At 32.9% G+C, this 10,212-nt stretch overlaps 1 protein-coding gene across 5 annotated transcripts; it reads left to right on the top strand.

Moving 5' to 3' along the window:
• The first annotated feature begins 4,573 nt into the window (after positions 1–4,573).
• On the top strand, positions 4,574–10,000 carry LOC107955138 (ultraviolet-B receptor UVR8). 5 transcript variants are annotated; one of them, XM_016890865.2, is made up of 11 exons: positions 4,574–4,913; positions 5,482–5,555; positions 5,665–5,749; positions 6,205–6,333; positions 6,412–6,648; positions 6,787–7,026; positions 7,766–7,809; positions 8,695–8,877; positions 8,985–9,064; positions 9,146–9,189; positions 9,462–10,000. In XM_016890865.2, the coding sequence occupies exons 1-11, from the start codon at positions 4,706–4,708 to the stop codon at positions 9,473–9,475; spliced, it is 1,338 nt and encodes a 445-aa protein (XP_016746354.2). In that variant the 5' UTR covers positions 4,574–4,705; the 3' UTR covers positions 9,476–10,000. The 5 variants fall into 5 exon arrangements, with proteins under 5 accessions (XP_016746354.2, XP_016746353.2, XP_016746352.2 ...); XM_016890864.2 differs by having other exon boundaries at positions 8,974–9,064; XM_016890863.2 differs by having other exon boundaries at positions 8,968–9,064.
• Positions 10,001–10,212: the final 212 nt, after the last annotated feature.

The following is a 10,212-nucleotide window of genomic DNA, read 5'->3' as shown; positions in this document are numbered from 1 at the left end:
CTCTTCATACAGAATTCGGATGATGTTCCCGTTTGTTTCTATTGAAAATAGACTCATTCAGAATTCTAGAAATATAAATTTAAGCCCCTAATTATTTTTATTAAATTTTTTATTATTTTTAAAAATCAGAATAGGGGAACCCGAATTCATTCTGACCTTGTCTCACAAAATTCATTATATCTCAAAATTTACAAATCCATTGCTTACATTATTTCTTTTATGAGAAACTAGACTCAATAAGATTTAATCCCATATTTTGATCATCTTCTAAATTGATTTCTACAATTTATGGTGATTTTTCAAATTTAGTCTACTGCTGCTGTCTAAACTGTTTTAGTGCAAGCTGTTTATTACCATTTTCCCCTAAGCTTTTAATAAATGATAATTTCGTCCCTATTCAATTAGCCTCTCAATTGAGCTAATTTTTCTCAATTAAAATTTTATTCTATCACCTTAAACTAGTTTACAACCTTTAGGAATCATAATTTCAGCAATAGACTTTAATTCCAAGCATTTTCACAATTAGGTCCTAAAAATCAATTTCTATTGAAATTACCTAATAAAATCATCTCATAAACAAATTAAAGCTTTAATTTCATTCTATTTCACCATAAAATTACAGCACTAAACCATGGTGACTTTCAATTTCATCCATGAAATCAAAAACTAATGAATTTAATAGTAGGACCTAGTTGTAAAAGTCTTAGAAACACAAAAATTACAAGAAAAAGGCAAGGATTAACTCACTTGGTGCAAAAATTATGAAATACCAGCTTATAGAACCCTCCTATGGCGTTTTTAGCTGCTTTAATTGAAGAGAAATGAAGAGAAATCTAGATATTTCCTATTTAGTCCTAGCTTTATTTAGTTAATTTGCAATATTCTAATTTTGCCCTTAATTTATCAATTTTTCTGCTGATTTCATGCCCTTGCTGTCCAGCCATGATAAATTTTGGGTCTAATTCCCTTTTAAATCCTTTCTCATTAGACTCTTAAGCTATTTAATCATTCTAGCAACTTTTACACCTATTACAATTTAGTCCTTTTCATTTAATTAACTACCCAAACATTAAAATTTCCTAACGAAATTTTAATACCACATTACTAACATTTCATAAATATTTATAAAATTATTTTCGACTCGGTTTTACAAGATATAGGTCCCGATACCTTGTTTTTACCCAATTTCTTCAATAATTTCTTTTTCTAACTAACCACTAAATCGGTAAAATTTTTCTATCAATATTTTCATACGATTTTACTATCATATCAATTTTCATGCAAAAATATTGAAATAAATTTCTCTTTAAATCGGATATGTGGTTACGAAACCACTGTTCTGATAACTTTGAATTTAGGCCATTACAGTATAATTGTGTCCAAATCCATCCCAATATGTCTGCTAATGATTCGTTCAAGAGGAACATATGGGAGTCGTATGCGCCAGTCAAACTGATGAATCCCTTATGAAAGTCAGGAAGTTCAATTATATATATTATTCTTTTTTATTACTTGAGACTTTAAAAGTCACTTACCAATATTGTTGTATAGATTCTAATTAAGTTCAGTTGAACTTACGAGTGTTTTACTTTAACTGCAGAACCAAAGAGTGACTTGAAGATTTGTGGAAGTACCAAGCCAGACATCACCAAGCCTACACGAAAGGCGTTGTAGCTGTATCATGCATATGGATGGAAACCCTTAGAGGCTATGCCTCGGGGTTCAATAAGTGTACTTTTTTTGAAATTTTAAGCCCCAAGTTACTATATTTACATAGGCATGCTCTGTTAGGCAAAATGATTATAAGAACCTTAATACTTGTTTAATACATAATTTTATTTGAAGTTTAAATTTTAAATCATGTTGTCATCTACAAGATTGGAATAAAGTTGTATGTATGGTAAATGTGGATTAAAAATATGGCGTATTTTAACTTTGTAAATAAATCAAGTTAGAAAGGTTGTTAAGTAATGCGGTTTAATTGTGACACTTGGTACTCAAACCCAATGATCAGGTCGACTAATGGGTGTTACATTACAAAAGCTCAAGCAAAAATTAAAAAAAAAAACGAAGCTTCACAAAAAAAAGTCAAGGCTTTACAAGAATGACCAAAGCTTAATAAAGGACCAACACTTTAATCATCATGGAGAATAGGCTTGAAACAACCAATTTTTTGAAAAAAGTACGATGACTTAAACGATTGGTGTTTCCTAAGAACACCTAAGCAAGAGACCATTTTGAAGAAAATAAATGAAAAAATCGAAAAAGGCCAAAGGTGAGCTAAAAGAACCAATACCCAAAGGGATCAACCATAAGGAAAGCCATCCTTATAAGATGGATTTATGAAGAGCATATCAAGGTTAAACAACAATTGTCTTTAACGAAAGAGGCACATAGAGAACCTGGGTTGTTGAATACGAACAAGATGAGGCATAAACTTACTATTGGTGGTGGATTCACCACGTTGAATAAAAGAGAGGGATGGAGGAAGAAAGTAAGCCTCCACCAAACTCTAGACAGTTCTACTCATTGCGAGAATAGTGAAGGCCCCTAGCAAGGGAAGAAAATTAGATAAGGGTGATGGCTACCACTTACAAAGCAAACACATACACGTGCATGTGCGCGCGCACACACACACACTAACAGTTGTAGTTTAGATAGGGATAAGAGAAAAAAATGTTTCATTTATTCCAAGTATAATGTTTTATCATCGATGCTATAAGAATATTTAATATAATCAACCAAGTTTCGGGGTATAATGGAAAAGGACTTTCGCTAAAATGAAGACTTGGTTGACATCCAGTTTTCAGTTCGATCTATGGATATTCATATTTCTCCTCTTATGAGAAACAAAAAGAAAAAATGTTGTATATATTACCTTTATAATAAATTTTAAACTTAATTTGTTCCTGATTAACTAATGATTATTTAATATTGTTATAACACTAAGGTTACATAAGATGCTAAATAGTATGATAGAGGTAGTTTACATTGTGTGGGGTGAGGAGAGTCGCTAAATCGACGGTTTGAAAAGGTTAAAGTAGTATTTGGATATGACCTCTTCGAGGGCTAGTGAGCCTAAAAAGTATAAATTCTTAAATGAAATTGAATTTGATACGATGATTATCCTAAATGGAATTGTAGAGATATCTCTTCCATATTTATAGTATTCATGGCATGAAGATCTATGATGGCATGAGGTGCTTAATTCTTGAAAAGTATTATAAGGGTATTGCAAATATAAACTTTGGATGCGTTTGTTATATTAAAAACGGATTCTGAAAAATGATTTTTGGAAAAGTTGATATTTTCTAGCGTTTGGATGATTTTGTGTAAAATATTTTCTATCGTTTGACAATTTTTTTGAAATCATTTTTTAAAAGTTATTCTTAGTGAAACAACACAATATAAATATTTGTTAAAAAATATTATAGTAACATTTCCTTTTGATAATTGAAATTTATTTTTTAATAAGATAATATTTTATAATAATTGATATAACACATAAACTTAATAAAAAAACATTATCTAATTAAAACTTAATTGAAATTACATATATTAAATATATGCGAGTGGATAGTGACACATTAAAATTAGAAGTGATAAATGAAGTGAAGCATGATTTAAAAAAAATCATATTTATATAACTTCATATTTTATACTATAAAACATTTATTATTAAATATTTATAAGCTATAATATATATTTATTATTAAAATATATTAAATAATTTATTGCATTATTAAATATAAATAATTAAACATTATAATATTTAATATTATTTAAATTTTTTAGAAATTAAAATAAAAAAAGTTAGTACTAATATAATAATATTAGACTTGATTCAAATTAATTTTTATATAAAACTAAATTTACTTATAAATGAGTTTTTTTTTCCTAAAAATGATTTACAATTTTCAAAATTTAATTTATAAGAATATGAAATTTATTTTCATTGACCTAAAAGTTATATCCTATTGATAAAATTATTTATCAAGAAACAAATATAAATAAATGTAGGAATACATTTTCCGTTAAATAATAAAAAAATTTAGATTAAATTTTATCTCAATTGATATTAATATTATTCTGTGTAAAAATATAGATTCAGATAGGTTGAGATAAGCTTACTATCATTTCTTTTTCTAAAATTTACTTTATATCAAGAATTTGTTAACAACAAACCAAACCCCATAAAATAAAACCATTATTGAGAACCAAATGTTCCCGTTGCTGACGTGTCAGGAGACTTTCAGCAATCCCTCATTGTTGAAACGTGGCCTGTTATAATCATTGGGCTTCATAATTAGTTGACATCTGTAGAAATCTGAAAGTAACACGTCATAACCACGCCATCTCTGCCAACTTCACAAAGAGGAATAGAGAAAAAAAGGTCAAGTGACCTTCCAGAAACTTCCGTTAACTTCTGGCTAGAAATCAACGGGACATCTAGCGCTCATGTGTTACCACGTGTTATAATCCCACGTGAACATCCTACGTGGCACATCCCTTTCCCTCGAAATTGATACGCCCCCGCCTTTTATTCGCCCCAAAATTAGGGCTCCCTTAAACGACACTCCCGAAAGGCCGAAATGAATTAAATAAAAAAATGAAAATATACTAAAAAATAATTTCCAACAATAATAGTAGTTTTATTTATTTTTATTTTTTGGGCTTTCCTTTCTTTTCCTTCTCTGTTATTGAAATGAACGGAGAAGGAAAAAAAAGCGAGGAACTGAAAATGGAGGTAGTTAATAGAGAGCGTGTGGTTTTCATGTGGGGATATTTACCTGGAGCGTTACCGCAACGAGCTCCGCTTGTATCGCCGGTTCTTGTGCGGATTCCGGATTCCATTGGCCATTCTTGGACCGACGTATGCGGTGGCGGTTGTGGATTCGCCATGGCCATTTCTGGTTGTTTTTCCTATCTCTCTCTTTCTCGTTGGCTTTCCTCCCCTTCTTTCCCTGATTTTAAATTTTATTTCTTATGAAAATATTTTAAATTATTGGTAATGTAATTGCGGCTTTTGGGCTGGTTGTTAGATGTTGTACATTTTGATCTGTCTGGTTGGCAAGAAAATGTAAAAGGACTGGGCGTTATAATTCGATTTTTTCGTTGTTTTCATTTTCGTTTTGCCATGAAGTCAACTCACTTGACTCAAATTAGCTATGTTGAGTTCCTTCCTGCTCTTTTTATTTACTGGTTTTGAACTACTGGTTTTCTCTCTCTGTCTCTGTTCTCTATAGGTTAAAAGGATGTCAACTTGTTAATAAATTGTTAATAGATGATTAGAGCTGTGAACCGAATTTCAATTTAATATATTTAGTTTTAAAAAACTTTCATTTTTCTTATTTTTGGCATATAAGATAATTTTTTTTATGCAATAACTTATGTGAAGCTAACATTAATTTTTTTATGCAATAACTTCTGTGAAGCTAACATTATATTCTACTAATGGTGCTTTTTTCCTTAAAATTTTAGATTCAGGGAAGCTTATCACTTGGGGTTCAACTGATGATTCAGGTCAAAGCTACGTTACATCAGGGAAGCATGGGGTAATATAAAGCTTTTTCCATCTATATTTCTCCTTTCTTTTTGTTGGGTTTTATTTTTGTTTATCAAATTAAATTTATATATTTCTTTTCTGTAATTTGCTTGTTTCAGGAAATTCCAGAGCCATTTCCACTTCCAACCGAAGCTTCTCTAGTAAAAGCAGCCGCTGGTTGGGCACAGTGTGTTGCAGTTACAGGTAAACACTAAGACTTCCTTGGTCCTTACACTTTTATTCACTTGTTTCACTAATGGGTGGTTTGGCCGTTGCTTTTATCACTTGGTATTTGATTGAGAAAGAAAAAGCCAAAAATGCGTTTGGATACGAAATAGGGTTTTTGTTTCCAACATAAAGCATAATTTTGTATGTTAGGTGTTTTGATTATTTGTTTAATCGCATCTGACTTGTTTGTTAGGACTTTAATTAGTTGAACAAAAAACAACTAACTGTATCTGAAGTAAATTTATTCACAGATGATTGAGAAGTTTATATGTAGGGGTGGAAAGAGTTGGATATGAAAGCGAATATAAAGCATAATTTTATATGTTTGTTTAATCAAATCTGACTTGTTTTTATAACTTTAACTAGTAGAACAAACAGCTAATTGGAACCTAAGTTTTGTTGATAAGTCAATTTCACTTTGTTGTTCACAGAAAATGGCGAAGTTTATACATGGGGGTGGAAAGAGTGTATTCCCTCAGGGAAGGTATTTGGTGATCCATCCACTGGAACTAGTTTAGAGAAGGATGTATTTGAAAGACAGAACTCATTGACAGAGCAAGGTAAATATCATTTGGGTTAAGATTACATACTGATTCTGTTTACCTGTTGGTATTGTACTCATTTCACAATTTTTGAAGTGAGCCCTCACTCTCAAAGCTCAAGATCAAGTGGCGAAACATTTTCTGCCACCAATACTAAAGGAGTTGGAGAGGAAAGTACAAAAAGAAGAAGAATATCATCAACAAAACAGTCTGCTGAAAGCTCATCATCTGGTGATGAAACTGTGTCGGCATTGCCATGTCTAGTAGCTCTAAACCCGGGAGTCAGGATTGTGACTGTAGCTGCTGGTGGGCGCCACACTCTAGCATTATCAGGTACTTTGTCTCTCTCCTTGACTAATGAGTGAAATGAGTCAGAACATGTATATTTTCTGCAGTAAGATAGTTGTGTATAGATTCGTAGATAATGTGACATTTCAATCTGTAAATGCTTTCTTATTGTTGAAATTTCAGATATCGGGCAGGTCTGGGGTTGGGGCTATGGTGGTGAGGGACAACTTGGTTTGGGGTCTAGGATAAGAATGGTATCCTCGCCCCATCCTGTCCCTTGCATTGAGCTATCTTCTTTTGGGAAAGATAGTGTTGCTGCACGTTCTCGAGGTAGCTTGTGTTCTGAAGGGCAGGGTTTTAGAGTTCCTGGAAATTATGTAAAGGGGATAGCCTGTGGAGGACGACACAGTGCGGTAATTACAGGTGTGCCTTAGATCATTCACTTGTTGAACTGGTTTGTAAAAAAAAAAAAAATCAATTAGGGAATAGAAGTGGTTATATTTGCTGGAGATGAAGTTGTGAAATTCTAATACAGATGTCTAGAAGTTCAAGGGAGAAGTTAATGAAAATTGAACTTTTTTCATTAAATGAAGAAAGGTGTAAACACAAGCAAATATGAATTAGTGTTGTAAAGAAAATTTTCTTATTTTTGGTAAAAGGAATAGCTTGAGACTTGGTTGGGATGGAAATGGAAAATTCATGAAATACTCTTTATGAACTAATATGAAAAAAAGTATTTTTTTTTATGATTAACAAATAGAAAGAGTTTTACATGAGAGAAATTCACTTTCTTGATAAAAAATCCGATCAGTTTCTCCCCAATCCAACCTTCATTTGACTTTATTAAAGAGATACTGCCGTCCTAGAATAGAGAAAGACGAAATAAGACATGTTTAAAGGCTAATTAATTACTCTGGAACAAAACATCCCTTCAAGACTCTTAGGATGCTCTGTGACTAGTTAGATTGTTCAACCTTAAAGATCTCCATGGAGTTAGGAAGTTGTAATAAACCTCAGGATGACCAGTGATTGATTTGAATGTTGTTTGGAATGAGAATCTTTGTTTATCTGGTGTCTGGTTTGCTTGTATATTCTAGTTTTTTTTATAAAATTAAAAATATATTGATACTATTACCGCATTAACCAATTTGTCCATTAACAGATGCTGGAGCAGTACTTACTTTCGGTTGGGGACTCTATGGACAGGTTAGTTCTCATGGTCATAATATAGAACTTCACATTGAATATTCTGCTGGCCAACTTCTTTTCTTGTTAAAGAAGAGATACATAATTTTTGTATCTTATTTGAGTGATCACTCATCACAGAATACATGCCCAAAAACCATGCCATGGTTTTATATAATTCCGAAATGAATAAAAAGCTGACAAGTGAGATTGCATTCCAAAAATTCCAAAAGGAATGGAGACTTAGTATTAATGTTATAAGCACTGGCCTTTTTCTCTTCGAGATCGTATTCATTTCATGGTTTGGGTATAAGTTGCACCATCCAGTAACAAATTATTCACATCTCTGTTCTTGATCAATATACTTTTTTAAGGTACTTTATTAGCTTATGAATAATCCCCTTGTTCCACTCTAGTTCTCCTGTGGTTGTTGAAGGCCTACTCAAGTTTCCATTTAGGCCTGGTTCATAAAGTGCCATCCACCATCTGATTTTTAATATGGACGTAGTGCATTAATGTTTCTCCATTTGTTCCGTTGGTTAAATGCATGGTCGTTATATTATACATTCAAATGCTTGAGGGTGATCCTCTGGTTATGGCCTTAAGTCGTTTTAAAGTTACAAGTGTGTATGCTGGAAATATATATTTCACTCTTCCAATGGCATGTGCAATGATTGGAATTTCTCAAATTAACTGTTCTTCAGGATCAATATGTAGGTAAAGTAGAAATTGGTGGAGAAAAAGGCTCAGTAAAGTTGAAGATGAGGTTCAATCTAATAAGGGATATTCTTCTTGATTCCTTTTCTAATATTTCTCTCCTCTATTTTATTGTGATATATGCTTGTTCTATCTTCTAATATATTGTGATATGGAGTTAAATTGTTTCGATTTTCTTGTTTTCTCAAGTGTGGGCAAGGAAGTACAGATGATGAATTAAGCCCGACGAGTGTATCTTCCTTACTGGGCATCAAGATAGTGTCTGTTGCGGCAGGACTGTGGCACACAGTTTGCATATCAGCTGATGGTGATGTGTACGCGTTTGGGGGGAATCAGTTTGGGCAATTGGGAACTGGTGGTGATCAAGCCGAGGTTAACACCGTATTTCCATTCCTAGATTCTTACATACAGCTAACTCCCCCACTTTTAGCACTACATAAATTATTCAAATCTGTATTTCAGAATCAGACTCTCCCCAGGCTCTTGGAAGATCCAAGTTTGGAGAATTCGCATGTAAAATTTGTATCGTGCGGAGCTCGTCACAGTGCCATAATTACAGGTATGCATGGTGAGAACTTTCCTAAATCTTCATCTTTTATTTTGTACCCGTCTGTTGACTATATGCTTCTTTTGCTTGAAGAGGATGGGAAAATATTCTGCTGGGGATGGAACAAGTATGGCCAGGTATCATCCTCACGCTGATCAGTGATCAAGGTAGTCGGTAGCCTGGACATCATAACATTGGAATACCCGAAATCAATATGTTCCATTTTTTTCTTAAGTTTCTCAATGTATTGGAGGGTCGTTTAAATGAGTCATGTCGGACACCGTGCTTGAAGAAAAACGAAAGTTGGATTTACTTGTGCATCTTCTGTTTTGTTCCAATGTTGTGATGTCCGGGTGCCATTCTGTTAACTCGTAAAACAAAAACCTTAAGTTCTTTGTTTCTGAAACAGCTCGGCTTGGGTGATGTGATTGATCGCAGTACTCCCTCTCAAGTTACTATTGAGGGTTGTCGCCCAAAAAACATTGTGTGCGGCTGGTGGCATACCCTGCTTCTGGCTGAGTCAGCCAGCTGAGTACCTTGACACATACCTCAGAACAGTTTTGTCAGGTTAGCAGTGTTTCCAAGTTGATGTACCCATTTAAGTTATATGTATATGTACATAATCTAGCTCGTATAGATATACATATACATATATCCATGCTCCGATTCTTTCATGGCCGAGGTTCACCATGATTAGGTTGACTGAAGATGTTTTCTTTTTTTGGGGGGTCAGAATCAAGATGTTATACATAACTAGATTCGTTGTATATATTTGTAGATCTCATAGTAATTTTTTTACTATATGGAATTAAGATGCCTGGAAAAGCATAGATTTGGGTTGTAAAATTGTTGTATGGATTGTTTCAGGAGATTCTCAAATGATTCAAATTTTCTTGTTTGGTGCTTTTCCATTAATAAATCCTTTTAGGCGGTGAACATTTCATGTCAGATATTTTCTGCATTTATTGAAGTCTCTTCAGAGTGATTAGAATTTACTATTGAGACTACCAATGTTTCTAAAACCGGTTTTTTTTGGTTAAATTTAATAAATATTAGTGATCAGAGTAGAGGGTAAATGAAATGAAATATTGGTGTTTGCAAGCTAATTGATTTCGACTCAAAAAAAATTGTACTCTGTTTGGTAATTATCGAACCGTGCT

The sequence above is a fragment of the Gossypium hirsutum genome, chromosome A05 (assembly GCF_007990345.1).
Source record: "Gossypium hirsutum isolate 1008001.06 chromosome A05, Gossypium_hirsutum_v2.1, whole genome shotgun sequence".
In the NCBI taxonomy this organism is placed as follows: domain Eukaryota; kingdom Viridiplantae; phylum Streptophyta; class Magnoliopsida; order Malvales; family Malvaceae; genus Gossypium; species Gossypium hirsutum.
Note: the sequence above shows the minus strand (reverse complement) of the source record. Positions and strands in the feature narration are given on the sequence as shown.

What these genes read in the sequence shown, in the direction of transcription:
- LOC107955138 (XM_016890863.2), top strand. Translation starts at nt 4,706, where the DNA reads ATGAACGGAGAAGGAAAAAAAAGCGAGGAACTGAAAATGGAGGTAGTT. An exon ending in TTACATCAGGGAAGCATGGG is followed by an intron (nt 5,556 to 5,664) that starts GTAATATAAAGC and finishes TGCTTGTTTCAG; the next exon opens with GAAATTCCAGAGCCATTTCC. An exon ending in CTGGTGGTGATCAAGCCGAG is followed by an intron (nt 8,878 to 8,967) that starts GTTAACACCGTA and finishes TCTGTATTTCAG; the next exon opens with AATCAGACTCTCCCCAGGCT.